Consider the following 19,189-nt stretch of genomic DNA (forward strand, 5'->3'; position numbering starts at 1 on the left):
TATTAAATTCATTTCCATCGTCTGGGTTTAGCCATATTTCTTATACTCCCACCACATCAAAGCTCCCTACTGCCGCAACCACCTCCAGTTCTGTCACCTTATTTCCAATGATTCCAGCATTCACGTATAAGAATCTTAATGTAAATTTGCCTCTTTTCATGTCCCCCAATGTCTGTCTTTTCCTGAGCTCTGGATATACCAGTGCCAGCCATGACTCAGTGGGTAGCCTCTCTGCGTCAGAAGATTGTGGGTTCATGTTTCACTCCAGAGACTTGAGCCCAAAATCTAGGCTGACACCCCCAGTGCAGTACTGAGGGAGTGCTGCACTGTCGGAGGTACCATCTGTCAGATGAGACGTTAAACTGAGGCCCTATCTGCCCTCTCAGGTGGATGTAAAAGATCCCATGGCCCTAATCCCCTAAGAAGAGCAGGGGAGTTCTCCCCAGTGTCCTGGGCCAATATTTATCCCTCAATCAACATCACTAAAAACAGATTATCTGGTCAGTTATCTCACTGCTGTTTGTGGGAGCTTGCTGTGTGCAAATTGGCTGCCGTATTTCCTACATTACAACAGTGACTACACTTCAAGAAATATAGTACTTCATTGGCTGTAAAGCGCTTTGGAACATCCTGAGGTCATGAAAAGCTCTATATAAATGCAAATCTTTCTTTTTCTTTATATTTATCTCTCTGAATTATTGCAGTCATACCCACCTTCTACATTACAATCTGTCCCATCCAGGATCTGGTTACCTCCCTGCTTTCCCCTGCCCATCAGTCTAGTTTAAGTGATTTTCAATTGCTGTCTCGGTGTTCCTCACAAGTCTCTTTGTTCCTGTTTGATTAGGGTGCCAAGGCTCCAGTCCTTTCTATTCTGTTAATGTTCCCAGTTATTTATGACAGTAGCATTGTTACTTTGAAGCCAGTTTGCCAGCTATTCATTTGCAACCTTAATTTTATTCGCGAATTCCTGTCCTTTCCCAGACACTGGAAGTATATCAGAGAACGTTACTTTGCTTCCCATAAGACCATAAGAGATAGGAGCAGGTGTAGGCCATTCGGCCCCTCGAGCCTGCTCCGCCATTTAATGAGATCATGGCTGATCTGATTTTTACCTCAACTCCACTTTCCCGCCCTTTCCCCATATCCTTTGACTCCCTTCCTGATCAAAAATTTGTCTAACTCAGCCTTGAATGTATTCAATAAATTAGGAACATAGGACCATAGGAACAGGAGTAGGCCATTCAGCCCCTCGTGCCTGCTCCGCCATTTGATAAGATCATGGCTGATCTGTGATCTAACTCCATATACCTGCCTTTGGCCCATATCCCTTAATACCTTTGGTTGCCAAAAAGCTATCTATCTCAGATTTAATTTTAGCAATTGAGCTAGTATCAATTGCCGTTTGCGGAAGAGAGTTCCAAACTTCTACCACCCTTTGTGTGTAGAAATGTTTTCTAATCTCACTCCTGAAAGGTCTGGCTCTAATTTTTAGACTGTGCCCCCTACTCCTAGAATCCCCAACCAGCGGAAATAGTTTCTTTCTATCCACCCTATCCATTCCCCTTAATATCTTATAAACTTCGATCAGATCACCCCTTAACCTTCGAAACTCCAGAGAATACAACCCCAATTTGTGTAATCTCTCCTCGTAACTCCCCTATCTTTTGAGTTTTGAAGCAATACTTGTGTATGTGTGGGGTTCCCAATCCTGGTTGGACATATCCCTGGAGGTTTCATCACATGACTTCCTGCCGCCAACTGCCCCGCCCCCACATTCGTGCCACTGGTCGCCCAACATGTCCATCCTCGCAGTGCACCGCCTTCCCAGCCAATCGGAAAGCGAACAGACTCTTTATTACCCGATTGGATGATTCTTGACTGTCAGTCAAACAGCCTTTTTTTTCCCATGTCCAACATTTTTATCACTAGTAAACAAAAGTGTTCAAAGAAAATGTTTTAAAAACACAATTTTGAATGGCCCCCGATGATTTTTCTCCTGGGTGTTGCGCGCAGCAGTGTCCTGGAGATTAGTCTTTAATTCCTGGAGACTCCAGGACAATCCTGGAGGGTTGGCAACTCTATGGTATGAGCCTTTTAAGGCCCCTATGTTACTTCTCCCTATGTCATTAACCCCTATGTGGTTCTGATCCTGTCAGTATGAGCAAAGCTATAATGACAAAGATGCAATTTACTGCTTTTACATAAAGAAATAGCAATTACAGGGGGTTAGGCTCATAAATATACTTTCTTTGATGTATTCCATTAGTGTTCCTTTGATTGGCAATTGCAGACAGTGGAGAGACCAATGTTAATTGACAGCACGCACGGCCCCTGGATTTCAATGTATCTCCAGCTAGCAGCAGGTGAAAAAGACTTCTGAAGATGTCTCCAAATCAGTTAATGGCTGCCCTCAGGATATAGAAACCACTCACTTTATGAAAAAAACACACACAGCAGGTCAATCAACATCTGTGGAGACGTCAAGCAGGATGTGTTTCAAGGACGCAGGATATGTTTCCATACTTAAGAAAAGACATACTTGCTCTCGAGGCAGTACAAAGAAGGTTCACTCGGTTAATCCCGGGGATGAGGGGGCGGACATATGAGGAGAGGTTGAGTAGATTGGGACTCTACTCATTGGAGTTCAGAAGAATGAGAGGCGATCTTATTGAAACATATAAGATTGTGAAGGGGCTTGATCGGGTGAATGCGGTAAGGATGGGTGAAACTAGAACTAGGGGGCATAATCTTAGAATAAGGGGCTGCTCTTTCAAAACTGAGATGAGGAGAAACTTCTTCACTCAGAGGGTAGTAGGTCTGTGGAATTTGCTGCCCCAGGAAGCTGTGGAAGCTACATCATTAAATAAATTTAAAACAGAAATAGACAGTTTCCGAGAAGTAAAGGGAATTAGGGGTTACGGGGAGCGGGCAGGAAATTGGACATGAATTTAGATTTGAGATTCGGATCAGATCAGCCATGATCTTATTGAATGGCGGAGCAGGCTCGAGGGGCCGATTGGCCTACTCCTGCTCCTATTTCTTATGTTCTTATATAACATACCCTTCTTCAAAACTGGAAGATAAGAGACAGACAGGCGTATTGATATGATCAGAAAGAGGGAGGAATATGTATTCAGATATATACACACAAAGAAACACAGAGATGGATCTTTAGTGGAAAGATGTAACAATTCATCTCAGTCAAGCAACTTACATTAAGGAAATAAAAGACATGTGAGTAAAAGACTTGAAAGAAATTGCATTTATATAGCGCCTTTCACGACCTCAAGACATCCCAAAGCACTTTACAACCGATGAAGTACTTTTTGAAGTGTAGCCACTGTTGTAATGTAGGAAATGTGGCAGCCAATTTTCGCACAGCAAGATCCCACAAACAGGAATGAGATAAATGACCAGATAATCTGTGTTCGGTGGTGTTGGTTGAGGGATAAATGTTGGCCAGGACACCGGGGAGAACGTCCCTGCTCTTCTTCGAAATAGTGCCGTGGGATCTTTTGCGGCCACCTGAGAGGGTAAACGGGGCTTAACGTCTCATCCGAAAGACAGTGCAGCACTCCCTCGGCTTAAGTTATGTGCCCATGTCTCTGGAGTGGGACTTAAACCCACAACTTTCTGACTCAGAGGCGAGAGCGTTATCACTGAGCCACAGTCAATACCGTTAATTAGATAATTGAATAGCTAAAGAAGTAAGAGATCGAAGGTAAATGCAAGAAAATGAGGTCGAAATTGGTACCTGTTGCACCCTTTTCACGGGTGTAAAACAGGCGTTTAGCAGTGGAAAGGCCTGTGCCCAATCTGCAGTGCTAAAATCGTGGGGCTCTTTTTTAAGGCATCCTGGATCTCGCGGCCACCAATTCCAGGTAAGTAATAAAAATATTTCATTTTTAAGAAATAGCCCATGGAGGCAGGAGGAACAGGAGTTCCTTCGACTCCACAGTAGTCATGATTGCCCCACATCCCCCGCACCCCCCCCCTTCTCTTTCTGGGACTTATCCGAGAGCTGCTGCTGGCGAGGGGCAGGCGCCCTGACATTGATGCCTTCGCTCGAGCGAATTGCCTGTGGAGGTGCGGCCAGCGTCGGCAGCTCGCGCTGGGTAGACATTGAGGCCCGGGGACCAATTTCCAACGCTCTTCAGGCCTCTTGGTTCGGGCGCGAGCCAGAGAACGCAGCACCGAGTCTAGGCCCGAAAGCAGGCCCGGACATAAATCCAATGGGAGAGACAGAAAATTAGGGAGGCAGGTTTGAAATCAGAATAGGTTAGACAGTGAGTAAATTACTGGTGCCCATGGAGGTAATTTTGACTTTGGGCGATCAGTTATACATCACTCCCAATTTTCATTTCCACTGACTTCAATGGTGCCTGATCTGATATCACCAATTTTACACTATCATCCAAAGCCAAAAATACACCCAATGTTCAGACCAGATGGTTGCAATGTCTGGGAGAAAGATACTGTTCCTGAAGCTTGCATTGAGCTTCTTTGGAACAATATAAGAGGCCAAAGTCAGGGAGGTCAGAGTGGGAACGGGAGAGGGAGTTAAAATGGCAGGCCGCAGGAAGCTCAGGGTTGCACTTGCAGACACTCGGAGGTGTTCCTCAAAGCGGTCACCTAATCTGTTTGATCTCCCCAGTGTAGAGGAGACGGCACCATGAGCAGTGAAGTGTATTACATGTCCTTTGTTTCTTTAATGTCTCAATTCTTCTGCTGCTCGTATCCTAACTCGCATCAAGTCCCGTTCACCCATCGCCCCTCGGCTTGTTGACCTACAGTGTCTCCCGGTCCAGCAGCGTCTTGATTTTAAAATTCTCATCCTTGTTTCCAAATCCCTCCATGGCCTCGCCCCTCCCTATTTCTGTAACCTCCTACAACCCTCTGAGATTTCTGCGGGCCTCCAAATCTGACGTCTTGCGCATCCCCGATTTTCATCACTCAACCATTGGCGGCCGTGCCTTCAGCTGTCTAGGTCCTAAGCTCTGGAATTCCCTCCCTAAACCTCTCCGCCTCTCTACCTCTCCTCTCTTAAGACGCTCCTTAAAATCTACCTCTTTGACCAGGCTTTTGGTCACCTGTCCTAATATCTTTTTATGTGGCTCGGTGTCAAGCGCCTTGGGACGTTTTACTACGTTAAATGCGCTATATAAATGCAAGTTGTTGTTGTTGTATAATACTTGACCGAGATGAACTGTTAACACCGAACGTTTCATCTCTGTGTTTGCCTGTTTGTTGTTTTTAAACATATATTCACTGCCTTTTTTCTGATCATATTAATATACCGGCATGTCTCTTATTTTTCAGTTTTGAAGAAGGACGCGTACACGACAGGTCGACTGCCCGTCCTCTCCACAGATGCTACTTGATCTGTTGAATCATTGAAACTTACAGCACAGAACGAGGCCATTCGGCCCATTGTGCCTTTGCCGGCTGTTTGAAAGAGCTATCCAATTAGTCCCACTCCCCCGCTCTTTCCCCGTAGCCCTGAAATTTTCTCCCTTTCAAGTATTTATCCAATATCCTTTTGAAAGTTACTATTGAATCTGCTTCCACCGCCTTTTCAGGCAGTGCATTTCAGATCATAACAATTTGCTGCATAAAAAAAATCTCTCTTCATCGCCTCCCTGTTTTTTTTTTACCAATTATCTTAAATTTGTCTCCGGTCACCGACCCTCTTGCCAGAGGAAATAGTTTCTCCCCATTTACTCCATCAAAACCCCTCATAGTTTTGAACACATCTATTAAATCTATTAAATAGAGACAATAGAAAAGTACAAAGCATCCAGGAGAAGGGAAGAATGAGCAAAAAAGTGTGAAAAATAAGGGAGAAAGAGAAAAAAAAGTGAATGAAAAAGAAAGGAATGAGAAAGAGAAAAAGAAGAAAGGAGAAAGAGAAAAAAATGAATGAAAAAGAAAGGAATGAGAAAGAGAAAAAGAAGAAAGGAGAAAGAGAAAAAAATGAATGACAAAGAAAGGAATGAGAAAGAGAAAAAGAAGAAAGGAGAAAGAGAAAAAAGTGAATGAAAAAGAAAGGAATGAGAAAGTGAAAAGGAAGAAAGGAGAAAGAGAAAAAAAGTGAATGAAAAAGAAAGGAATGAGAAAGTGAAAAGGAAGAAAGGAGAAAGAGAAAAAAAGTGAATGAAAAAGAAAGAAATGAGAAAGTGAAAAGGAAGAAAGGAGAAAGAGAAAAAAAGCGAATGATAAAGAAAGGAATGAGAAAGAGAAAAAGAAGAAAGGAGAAAGAGAAAAAAGGGAGTGATAAAGAAAGGAATGAGAAAGAGAGAGAGAAAGAGAAAAAGAAAGAAACCGCCACCTTTTGTGGAGAAGTCCCACCTTCATGTATATGTTGAGTTCAGGGATCCGCTTCTCAGCAATCTGTTGCTTGTTGCCAGCGTAAACTTTCCCTAATTTGGAACAAGGAGATTTTGTTACAAATGGAACAAACAGAGGGGAATGGATGGCTCTCCATGAGAAAAGGAATCCGCTGGCCACTATGGCAGTAACATTCACTACACATAGCCACCTGAGAAATCCCTCTGCCCATGAGTTGAAAGTTAGTAATCCAACTGAGAATGCAGGTGAGGCCCTAAACCATACATTTCCTATCTCTACTTGAACCCTCTGAATAACATAGAAACATGGAAAATAGGAGCAAGAGTAGGCCATTCGGCCCCTCGGGCCTGCTCTGCTCAAAATGATCATGGCTGATCGTCTAACTCAGTACCCTCTTCTCGCTACAACAACTTGCATTTATGTAGCTACCCGCTTTGGGGCTCATGCGCCATATTCGCCCCCCCCCTTTAAAATCGAGGTCACGGTCTCCCAGTCATGACCGCTAGAACCTGCCCGGACATGTAGATCGGGTGAAGACTGCATTAGGCTCAGTTGTCACGGTCCCCCGCCCCATTATCAAGTAGCCTACCGATGCTCACTGTCTAGACTCTGACATGAAGAGGTAGCCGTTTGAGTAAGGGACCAGAGGGTGGTGGGATTCCTGGGGGACCGAACCTCCATAACCGTCAGCGCAGAAAACCGAAGAGGAAAAAGTTAAAAACCAGGACAATCAAGCAGAGCATCAGAATGTGGCAGTGAGAAAGTGGCTTGTGCAATTGAAGGGTAGACAATTAAATAATGCATTTGTAAATCATTTCATCTTCCATGACTCCTAAGTATACCTTTTCACTGGAAGGTGATAATTTGCACAGTAAGTTTGAAGAAATGAATAATCGGCTGAATCAGTCATCCATAAGCAACAGCATTATCGAGGCAGAATCCAAGGCAGCCTCCTCACAACCAGCACAAAGGCAATTGCTACCTTTCATTCATATTTTTTAGGTCAAAAAATTGTCAACGATCATTAGCTTTCTAACTCCGTTGGCTTTTGGAGATATTTGTGTTCAGTTTCAGGTTTTTCAGAGTGTTAACCCATTCTTGTCCAGAAAGTTCCATTACTTTCAGAGGAAATGTCGTGCCTCCTAGTCTGATCAGCCCTGGTGATGATCAGCACTGTGGGACTTGGCCCTCGATTTGTCATTGGGAACCAAAGTGGTTGGGCAGTTTCCCCTGAACGTTGAAATCTCTGGACAAGAATGGGTGATGTTGGACAAGCTCTCTGACAACGCAGAGGGGGTTGTGGAGTTAAGGTGGAGATGTAGAGCTGAACCTCATCAGCACGCAGATCCCCAGGCCCATGGATAACATTGCTGAGGAGCAACATGTAGATGAAGAAAAGGAGAAGGCCGAGGATGGAATCTTGGAGTACTTCCAAGAATGTTACAGGTAGGGGTGTGGTCTAACAGGAATGTTACTAGGATTATTCCCATCCTTTTGCAAGTTTTTCTACATAAACCAGAGGAGAATTTAGCCAATAATAATTGGAGTACAAAAATCTCTTTAAGCATTTTTATATTTGGAGTTTCTTTAGTTTCGGTCATGGGTCAATGTCACTTGCCCATCTCTTTATTACTCAACCAGCTCTCATGCCTTATGAGATATCTAGGATGCCCCTAGGATAAGGGAGCTTGACTTATTTACAATGTGGAGTCCAGCAAGCGAGGGAGACTTCCACTAAAGTGGAGAAGATGTTTCCACTTGCGAGGGAGACCAGAACTAGGGGCCATATATATAAGATAGTCACTATTAAATCTAAAAGGAAATTCAGGAAAAACTTCTTTACCCAAAGAATGGTTAGAATGTGGAACTCGCTACCACAAGGAGTAGCGTAGATGCATTTAAGGGGAAGCTTGATAAACACATGAGGGAGAAAGGAATAGGAGGATATGCTGACAGGGTCAGATGAAGTGGGAGGGAGGAGGCTCGTGTGGAGCATAAACACTGGCATGGACCTGTTGGGCCGAACGGCCTGTTTCTATGCTGTAACTGCACCGATACAATGTAAAACCTTTTGATTGTAGGGCGCTGGATGAATATATTTGGGTTTAAACCATTAGAGGGGACCCAATGCACAACAGCAAGAGTTGACAATAGCTAAAAAATCTGTAAAGGCCACCGCACGGTTTATTGGGAGACTCAGCACATAACTGGCACGAAGAAATTGAAACAAAGAATTCCCAAGTCAAGGGGAAGAGAAAACAGGCACAGATCACAATGCGATGAGGTGACAATTCTCCTAAGCTGCACTGAGTGGAACAGCAAAACAGGATCAGGCAATTTAGATTGGATCAGAATGCGCTTCGAATAATGACGGGAGGAGGGCTTCCCATAGGAAGTACCTGTTCGCAATAACACCATAGGAAAACAATATTGAAAAGTAGACTATCTTAAGTTTGCAGATAATCCCAAGTGCTGGAAATAGGACATTCAGAGGAAAGGGATAAAATAAACCACAAATGGAACTTAAAACTGCCAAGTGTAAAACAGGATAGAGTGGTACTGAATAAACCAAATATGATTACAAAACGAAGGATACAGTGCATTCCAGTTACTGCGGGTAACACAGACAGGGCCAAACGTGGTAACACAGCTATATTTTTCTTTGGTTTGTCTGGGCCAGCCTCAGATGTAGCCAAGAATTTTGTGGCTTTTTGTTTTATTATAATAAACTGTCATTTCAGGAGCCACTTAGGGCATCAGGGGGGGGGGGTGCAGAGAATGAGGACTGCCTTAAAACTGGTGGCCCTCTCTTTTTTGCTGGTTCCAGAAAAATTATCATGAACGTTAGTGGTTAATTGTAAAAACCCAACTGGGTTCACACATGTCCCTCAGGGAAGGGAACTTGCTACCCCTACCAGGTCTGGTCTAGGGGGGGCCTCCAGTCACACATTACATGGTTGACTATTCATGCCGTCATGGCAACTGGAGATGGGCGATAAATGCTGCCTTGCCAGTGTTGCCTACTTTCCATTTGGGGAAGGCCAGGGGAGTAGAGTATCAGCGTTCCGAGTGATTCAGTGTCCACAGGGACTGAGGCTAGGACAGTAGGAGTTGGGGCTGTCTGTCAGGGAGTGGGGGAAGGCCAGGCTTGCTATGAGCAGTACTATTCTTAAGAAAATTCAACAAATCATAGAATCGTATGGTACTAAAGAAGGCCTTTCGGCCCATTGTGCCTGTGCCAGCTCTTTGAAAAAGCCAAATAGTCCCACTCCCCCGCTCTTTCCCCATAGCCTTGCTAGATTTTCCTTTTCAAGTATTTATCCAATTCCCTTTTGAAAGTTACTATTGAATCTGCTTCCACCGCCCTTTCAGGCAGCGCGTTCCAGATCATCACAATATAACAAATCATTTTCAGTTTAAGTCACAATAACCGGAACTGGACCTGACCTGACCCTTTACAATGGACAGTGCACAGACTCCACTGTGTATTATTAAACAGGTCAAGATGTACTCAACGCCTTTAAAAACATTTATAGTGTGAGCTGCAACGTCAGTTAAACTCTCAGGTTGTGTAAGTGGATCTGTGAAGAATAAGTCAGAAAGTGGTACTGAGATTGTAATGAGACTATGGACCAAAGTCACCTGTTGAGGCCAGGAACGCAATGGGTGACTTATCGGAATATCAAAAGTGCCGTTGATGCAAACGGACAGGAAGAAACGGGCAAAGTGACGCAGTGCCTGAGCCTACAGGTGGAATACAACATAGGAACATAGGAACAGGAGTAGGCCATTCAGCCTCTCAAGCCCATTCCTCCATTCAGTTAGATCATGACTGACCTGTGTCTTAACTCCATCTTCCCGCCTTGGTTCCGTAACCCTTAATACCCTTGCCTAACAAAAATCGATCAGTCTCAGCTTTGACATTTTCAATTGACCCCCCCCAGCCTCAATAGCTTTTTGGGGGAGAGAGTTCCAGACTTCCACTACCCTTTGTGTGAAGAAGTGCTTCCTGACATCACCCATGAACGGCCCAGCTCTAATTTTAAGATTAAGCCCTCTTGTTCTGGACTCTCCAGAGGAAATAATTTCTCTCTATCTACCCTAGCAACTCCTTTAATCATCTTAACCATCTCAATTAGATCAGCCCTTAATCTTCTATACTCAAGGGGATACAAGCCTAGTCTATGCAACCTGTCTTCATAATTTAGCCCTTTAAGCTAAGGAAAGGCCGGTTTCTCACAATACTGGCGGGGAGCCTGGCCCACTGGGTACATGTTATCAGGAAACCGATGGAAAATCATGGGCTGTGTGTCCACGATTGTCCGACATGCGCGGTCAGTGTGCAAGACTCCCCGCCAGCACTGTGAAAATCAGCCCAACAGTGTGACTATACATTGAAGGATTTTGGACTTTATTGATGTGGACTTTTTTGGGGCCTACTTTCAAGGAAGACTAAGCAAGGCCTCTGGAGCGGTAACTATCAGGGCGACACTCGCCCGAGAACCCTGAGATGAATAAAAGAATGGACTTGGTAAAATTTGGTTAAAAAAGTGTGAACAACAAAGGAAAAGAATGCAGAACTGCCAGCTTGGCCAAAATCAGCGAGCATGCTGGATCTTGTTAACTTGACCAAGATTATGAGATATCATGGTCCTGTTATTGCTCCAAGTTGCCTTGAGAAGTCGGCACTTTTGAAGGATAGTTCTTGCTAACAATGCTGACAGTTGCAGAGATAAGAAATAAGGCCTGAGGAACTGATAATAAATTCTTTAGAGCTGGAACTGAAAACAACCCCAAATATGGTATTAAGCCAGTAGCAGTCCTGAAGAAAGAAAACATATAAAACAGCCCATTCTGCTAGGATTTTCAGGCAAACCAGGTGCGATGTTTGAACAAGAGGGCTTAGGAGAAGAACTTTCCAATATCCCAAGTCAAAGGACCTAATCACACCTTCGTTCTTGAGTTATGCTCACTAGAAAGGTTGTATGAGCAGTTACTACTTTATTTCTGATAAAATCTGTCGGGACTGAATGACAAATGAAATCCTTTAGAGGTAGTAAAATAACCACAGTGTTTATCATGATTCTTGGCCTTTCGTATCTTGAACTAGAGAGAGAATCCTTATAACATGGAGCATGGTCTCCACTTATAGATACCATACACGCAAAGAGGATTAGCGTCAGCAGGCAGGATTCAGATTCACAACAAAGATCTTATTCACTGAGATATCAAGGCAGTCTGAGGCTCATTGGTAGCACTTATGCCTCTGAGACTCGAGCACATGTTCGAGGCTGACACTTCAGTGCGGCACTAAGGGAGTGCTGCATTGTTGCTGGTGCTGTCTTTCAGATGAGATATTAAACGGGCCCCAATCAGGTGGGCGTGAAAGACCCCCATGCCACAGTTTCAAAGAAGAGCAGGGGAGTTCTCCTGAGGTCCTGGCCAACATTTATCCCTCAACCAACATCACTTAAACTGCAGTGTTTTCCCACTTCACGACATTGGCTGGACTTCAGAAGCAATTCATGAGCCGTGAAATGCTTTGGGACATCGTGAGGATGTGAAAGGTGCTATTTAACTGAAAGTTTTTTTTTAGATATTGAATTTATTCTAAGTGGGGGGAAGTTAAATGAGGGGGAGGGGAGAATATGGTCCAAAGGTTAAAATAATGGGAGGACTTGATAAGATGAACATAGAGAAGAATTCTGAGGGGATCCAGAAGATATTATAATAAATTAAGGAGGCCACCAAATTGAAGAATAATTCCTTTGCATTTTTAGCTCTCCATTTATGGGTTAGACTGCCATCTAGTGCGGTAAATGGTGACTCATGTCAAGCACTCAGAAGGGATTAGATAAGTGTTGACTCAGCAGGGAATAGAAGGACATGGGCTTAGCGCAGGGAAAACAGTGATTGGGCCAAATGCTGATGCCTTGGGCCTTGGCTGATGCAATATTGCTACATATTTTATCAATATCTTCACACACTCTCCAGAAAGCTCAAAAGTCACATCCGCCTTTCGGATGAGACGTTAAACCGAGGCACCGTCTGTCCTCTCAGGTGAACGTAAAAGATCCCATGGCATTATTTGAAGACGAGCAGGGGAGTTCTCCCTGGGGTCCTGGTCAATATTTATCCCTCAACCAACATCACTAAAAGACAGATCATCTGGTCATAATCACATTGCTGCTTGTGGGATCTTGCTGTGCGCAAATTGGCTGCTGTGTTTCCTACATTACAACAGTGACTACACTTCAAAAAAATCATTCTGTTCTATTCTAAGTATTTAATTGGCTGCAAAGCACTTTGGGACGTCCTGAGGTCATAGAAACATAGAAAATAGGGGCAAGAGTAGGCCATTCGGCCCTTCGGGCCTGCTCCGCCATTCAAAATGATCATGGCTGATCGTCTAACTCAGTACCCTTTTCCCGCTTTTTCCCCCTATCCCTTGATCCCTTTAAATGCAAGTCTTTCCTTTTGATCGATGTGATGTATTAATAGAGGAAAATGCAGAGAAAAGACTTTCAGGCCTCTCAAGCTCACCTCATCAAGATGGGGTGGGTTTGAGGCCCACCGCCTGGTGGAAATGGGGCGGTTAGCGTACCAAAATAGGCGGGGAATGACTTACCACCTTGTTCCCGCTGTTGCTATGACCGCCACAATCATCCCCCAGGCAGAGCGCCCGCCTGAGTCAGGTGGTACCTCTGACCCCGTTTGCCGTTTTAGAAGAGTACTGGGCGGGGCTTGCACTGCCAATGCAGGGAAAACTCTGGGAAATCCCTCCTCAACTCCCTAAGGCAACTGAGCAAACTCCAGGAGACTCTGGGCCGCAAGACTCATCACAATCTAAACTCATTAACCCCTACTTCCTCTAACTGGCAACCTTTCCTCTCAGGATCTTGTCAAGTTCCCCTTTTAAAGGACTGCAGGGCATCTCCACCCTCCCTCCCTTATTACATGTTTCCAGAGAGTGATGACTGCAAAAAGTCATTACTTCCTGGCATCTGAACTAACTCTCTGTCTCCTGATTTTCTAAGCATGGCTCCTGGTCCTACCTTCTCAATCATTTCAAACATCCATTCTAACCAGTCTGTATCTGACCCCTTCATCATTTAAAAAAACCCGCACTTCTCCAAAATAAATAATCCTGACTCGTGGGTCCAGATTTTAATTCCCCACCCGCCTGGGGGAAACCGGGACCGGTGGGAAGGAAGGGGAGGGCGGGGGGGGGTGCAGTTAAAATGAGGGCAGCGACTTACTCCCTCTGATCCCACTCCCTCCCCGAAGGGTCCGGATATTAACCTGCTCTTTTGAGCAGGATGTCCGACCCTGAACTGGCGGGGGTTCTCTTTAAATATGCAGATCGTGGCCCGATGGTGTCATCCGAGATCTGGATAAGTGGGATACCTTGCCTCTGGGTCAGAAGGATGTAGGATTACACCCTATACCGTGACTTGAGCGTGCAGTTTAGGCACTGCAGTGCAGTACTGAAGGTGCTATCATTATGCTGAGACTTTGAACCAAGACTGTTTGCTTGTTCAGATGGATGTGAAAGATCCCACCGCGTTATTAAAAACAAGAGCAGGGAGTTGTCCGGGGCCAACATTTAATACCACCAAAAGCAGAATAACTGGTTCTTCATCCTGTGGGATCATGCTGTGTGCAAAATGGCTGTCATACTCGCCTACATAATAATGGCCACTGCTTCTTGAGGTAATTTATTGTATGTGAAAGGTGTTAGACGTCCCTGAAAGATGTTAGCAATGTCAATCTTTTTTCATTCCCCATGATGCATTTCTATGAACCGGCGATTGGTTTAGTGGGATCGTCAAATCCAGCTGTGGGGGGAGAGCTGACTGCTCTGACACGTGCTAGTGGAGCAGCTAAGTCTTGCAGCTCATTAAGGTGCATGCTCACTGAAACAGCAGCACAGATGTGTGGGTAAACAGGTCCATCATCCGTGACTTTTGGCTAAACAAGAATGCGTCGCCGCCTCCAAAGTATCAAGACTGAGCAGATTCTACTGTTGCGCATCACATGAGTGAAGCTGTCAAAAACATCTGGCGGTAATGTGTCATCAACTACTTCTACATTCTGTAACCACATGTTGCACGCCCTCCAACCTGGACAATCTTCCGAATTAACACTTTCTTGTGCCTGCAACACACAGCTTAGGCAAAGAGATCGTCAATAGCAAGCGTTTACATTTATATACGGCCTTATCGTATCTCTCAGATACATCCTAAAATGCTTCTATTGCATAGAAACAGGCCATTCGGCCCAACTTTTCTGTGTTGGTGTTTATGCTCCACACAAGCCTCCTCGCTCCCTACTTCATCTAATCCTATCAGCATGTCCTTCTATTCCTTTCTCCCTCATGTGTTTATCCAGCTTCCCCTTAAATGCATCTATGCTATTCACCTCAACTACTCCATGTGGTAGCAAGTTCCACATTCTCACCACTCTCTGGGTAAAGAAGTTTCTCCCGAATTTCTTATTGGATTTATTAGTGACTATCTCATATTTATGACCCCTAGTTTTGAACTCCCCCACAAGTGGAATCATCTTCTCTACTTCTACCCTAAAAAAAAACCCTTCATAATTTTAAAGACCTCCATCAGGTCACCCCTCGGCCTTCTCTTTTCAAGAGAAAAAAGCCCCAGCCTGTTCAGTCTTTCGTGATTGTTATAACCTCTCAGTTCTGGTTTCATCCTTGTAAACCTATTTTGCACCTTCTCCAGTGCCTCTATATCTTTTTTGTAATATGGAGACCAGAATGGGAGTATTCCAATAACAGGATGGGACTTTCCCATGTGTTTAATTACCTGGTAGTGTAGGCAAGATGCAGGTGTTGAAGTTCTGGTTATTCTCTGGACTGAATTTCCCCTGCAGTTTAGACTGGAGGCTATAAAACTGCCTGTAACGCCTGAATATAAAGTACCTGCCACCACCTTTCAGCTTCACCTGGATGACAAACACCTGTGAGAAGAACAGAGCCAACTTTATTGAAAGGACCATCTCATCTCTTTTAGAAACGCACGTCTAATACAGAATGCCTGAGCAGGGACTTCCCAGCTCAGAGTGTGTGGTATTGGAGGGGAGAAGAGGAGAAGGCGAGAGGGGACGGGAGAGGGAGAGGGGACGGGAGAGTGGGAGAGGACGGGAGAGGGGACGGGAGAGTGGGAGAGGGGACGGGAGAGGGGACGGGAGAGTGGGAGAGGGGACGGGAGAGGGGACGGGAGAGGGAGAGGGGACGGGAGAGGGAGAGGGGACGGGAGAGTGGGAGAGGGGACGGGAGAGTGGGAGAGGGGACGGGAGAGGGGACGGGAGAGGGAGAGGGGACGGGAGAGGGAGAGGGGACGGGAGAGAGGACGGGAGAGGGGACGGGAGAGTGGGAGAGGGGACGGGAGAGGGGACGGGAGAGTGGGAGAGGATGGGAGAGGGGACGGGAGAGTGGGAGAGGGGACGGGAGAGGGAGAGGGGACGGGAGAGTGGGAGAGGGGACGGGAGAGCGAGAGGGGACGGGAGAGCGAGACGGGACAGGTGAGGGAGAGGGAGAGAGAGAGGGGAGGGGAAAGGGAGAGGGGATGGGAGAGCGAGACGGGACTGGTGAGGGAGAGGGAGAGAGAGAGGGGACGGGAGAGGGAGAGGGGACTGGAGAGGGAGAGGGAGAGGGAGAGGGGACGGGAGAGGGAAAAGGGGCGGGAGAGGGGACGGGAGAGGGAGAGGGAAAGGGAGAGGGGACGGGAGAGGGAGAGGGAGAGGGAGAGGGGACGGGAGAGGGAGAAGGGGCGGGAGAGGGGACGGGAGAGGGAGAGGGAAAGGGAGAGGGGACGGGAGAGGGAGAAGGGACGGGAGAGGGAGAGGGAGAGGGGACGGGAGAGGGAGAGGGGACGGGAGAGGGAGAGGGGACGGGAGAGGGGACGGGAGAGGGAGAGGGGACGGGAGAGCGGGAGGGGACGGGAGAGCGGGAGGGGATGGGAGAGGGAGAGAGGACGGGAGAGCGGGAGGGGACGGGAGAGCGGGAGGGGATGGGAGAGGGAGAGAGGACGGGAGAGCGGGAGGGGACGGGAGAGCGGGAGGGGATGGGAGAGGGAGAGGGGACGGGAGAGGGGACGGGAGAGGGAGAGGGGACGGGAGAGCGAGAGAGGACGGGAGAGCAGGAGGGGACGGGAGAGGGAGAGGGGACGGGAGAGGGAGAAGGGACGGGAGAGGGAGAAGGGACGGGAGAGGGAGAGGGGACGGGAGAGGGAGAGAGGACGGGAGAGCAGGAGGGGTCGGGAGAGGGAGAGGGAGAGGGGAGAGGGAGAGGGGATGGGAGAGGGAGAGGGGACGGGAGAGGGGATGGGAGAGGGAGAGGGAGAGGGGAGTAGATGTCACTTTGCTGAATGTTGGGCTGTTTATACAAAGGATCGCAGCTGATAGTGGGAAAACCAGAGATCTGCCACTGGCTGAGCTCTTCGAATGCAAAGGCACCTTAATTCAGCCGTGCGCGTAGTTTAGCTGTGAGGTGTGCCTCAGAGACCGAAACCCAAGCCCACTGAACTGGAGAGTTCAAGTTGTATAATAACAGAGATCATATTTCATAAGGAATTCAGCCTCCCTCTAAGAGGTGGGTCTCAGCACCCCAGGGCTAGGGAGGGTGTAAAGAATAAAAGAGCAGATCCCTGGAGAGGGCACTCTTTTCTCCTTTATTCATTCTCAGGATCTGGGCGTCGTTGGCAAGGCCGGCATTTATTGCCCGTCCCTAGTTGCCCTGAGGAGCCGGTGATGGGCCTTCTTCATGAACCGCTACAGTCCATGTGGTCAAGGTGCTCCTACAGTAGTGGTTTGATACAAGTGGCTCGCTAGGCCACTTCAGTGGGCAACTAAGAGTCAACCACATTGGTGTGGGATTGGAGTCACGTACAGGCCTCCCCTTAAACGTGTCAAGAAAAGAAATGCCGTGACAGCTCCCACACTCACGCACTGGGATTGTGCAGGAAGTATGGTCAGTTGGGCCGATCGCTCACAGGGATGAGGACAACATCTACAGACTTGAGGACATAATCTAGGCTGACACTTCAGTGCAGTCCCGAGGGAGTGCTGCACTGTCGGAAGTGCCGCCTTTTAGGGTGAGAAGTTCATCTGAGGCCCCCGTTTGCCTGCTTTGGATGGAAGGGAAAGATCCCATGGCACTATCTGAAGAACAGCAGGGGAGATCTCCCCGGTGTCCTGGCCAGCATTCCCCCTTCAACCAACATCACCAGAAGAGATTAACCGGCCATTTATCTAACTGCTCGTGGGACCTTGCTGTGCGCAAATTGGCTGCCGTGTTTCCTACATTGCACTTTAAAAGTTGCACTTTAGAACACCCCGAGGGCATGAGAAAGCAATGCATAACTGCAAGTCGTTCTAACGCATCCAAAGTTAGGTTTACCTTTAAGATACACGAGCATTTTCAATGGACTTTAAACACAGGCTTCTTCTGAGGAAGTCAGACACTTGCATTAAAGCACATGCAACTCCCCTTCCTCCCCTCTCGTATAGCTGAAAAGAAGGGGGAGCTGCCCCTTTAAGGAACGGAATACTCACAAAGTGGTTGGAGAACCCTTTATTCTGCTCCGCGTCTGCAATGTGGGCAGAGGTGGGCACATCGTCAGCAAGCTGGTCGTAATCACTGAAAAGGAGAAAGAGACAAATCTTAGCTCCGGCTGCTCGTTCTCTCAATCGGTCACCACCCACCCCACCTCTCACCTCCCCTCTCCCGGGTCAAACGAGAAACGATAAGTCCTCTCACCTCTCTTCCCTCAGCTGTCGCTGCATTCTCTGCCGCCTTCACTGCACCAGATAATAAAAAAAAAATTCTTCTAAAAAAAAGCAAATGATTTATAAATCTGTTAGGAATGAAACTGCCCGTGGCTTTTTGCAAACACTGTGAAACTAGGTTTTGAGGAAGTGCAAACAAAAGAACGAGTTGCAACAGACTATTCCGGATTTGTGAAATCTATTGCCCTTTCTATACATTAACAGTTGCTAAATATAGAAAACTGCAAAGGAGATTGCCTCTTTACAGCTTAAAACTGGGGATTTGGCACATTTCCTGTCGGAGAACTATCTCCACCTTCTGGGTTTTCTTAGACTGGGCGGTCTGATTTTTTTTTTGAGCAGGGCTGTCTGATAAAATTTATGAAGTCTGGAAATTGAGGGGTTGAATTTCTGCAGGTGGCTCTCCCAATCGTAACCTCAGAGCGTCGTCTACAGGACGTCCCCACAGCACCCTCCACCCACTTGGGACGTCCCAAAGCCCTTCACCGCCGATGAAGTACTTCTGAAGTGTCGTCACTGCTGCGGGCGGGAACCCGGGAGAAATGGCGTAAAACGTTCCCACGGAATTCAGGAACCCCCTGCCGGAAATTCGCTCCCTACAGAGTTTGGGGGAGGTGAGGGGGAGGGATTGGGGGGGGTTCCAGTTTTAAATTTCGATGCTTTCGCCCGCAAGAAGTGAGCGAGTGGGGCCTGGAGAATCGGGGGTTCGGGAACTTGGTTCCTATGCCCGTTCTACGCGTCACGTGATACGCCTTACCCAGGGGCATGTTCGCTGTGCGCCCTCTCGCGCCACTTCATTAACGTTCAAATCGAACGCAGATTGGTAACGGGGGAAACCGGGGGGCGGGGGGGGGCGGGGGGGGGCTTTACATTTTCTACGGGGATTTTCCTGATCGTCTGCCGGAATATCGCCGGAAGATCCGCAGAAAGTTCGGAGTAACCAGTGTTTACGCTGTCTCTCCATGGCTTTTCCGCCAAAGCTATAAGAACATTTGAAATAGGAGCAGGAGCAGATCCTAATCACTCGCTG

At 46.9% G+C, this 19,189-nt stretch overlaps 1 protein-coding gene across 3 annotated transcripts in view; it reads right to left on the bottom strand.

The window, feature by feature from the left end:
- Positions 1 to 18,438, bottom strand: part of ncf4 (neutrophil cytosolic factor 4) — a 38,828-nt gene extending 20,390 nt beyond the window's left edge. Inside the window, exons 1-4 of one of the 3 annotated variants that reach the window (XM_067974556.1) lie at positions 18,131 to 18,438; positions 17,926 to 18,010; positions 15,177 to 15,330; positions 6,352 to 6,422 (exon numbers count right to left, since the gene is read on the bottom strand). In XM_067974556.1, coding sequence (XP_067830657.1) covers positions 6,352 to 6,422; positions 15,177 to 15,330; positions 17,926 to 18,010; positions 18,131 to 18,156 — 336 coding nt within the window. In that variant the 5' untranslated portion in view covers positions 18,157 to 18,438. The remainder of the gene's footprint in view (positions 1 to 6,351; positions 6,423 to 15,176; positions 15,331 to 17,925; positions 18,011 to 18,130) is intronic. The other 2 variants (XM_067974554.1, XM_067974555.1) reach the window with 2 other exon arrangements.
- Between the last annotated feature and the right edge of the window lie 751 nt (positions 18,439 to 19,189).

The sequence above is a fragment of the Heptranchias perlo genome, chromosome 40, assembly GCF_035084215.1.
Source record: "Heptranchias perlo isolate sHepPer1 chromosome 40, sHepPer1.hap1, whole genome shotgun sequence".
NCBI lineage: Eukaryota > Metazoa > Chordata > Chondrichthyes > Hexanchiformes > Hexanchidae > Heptranchias > Heptranchias perlo.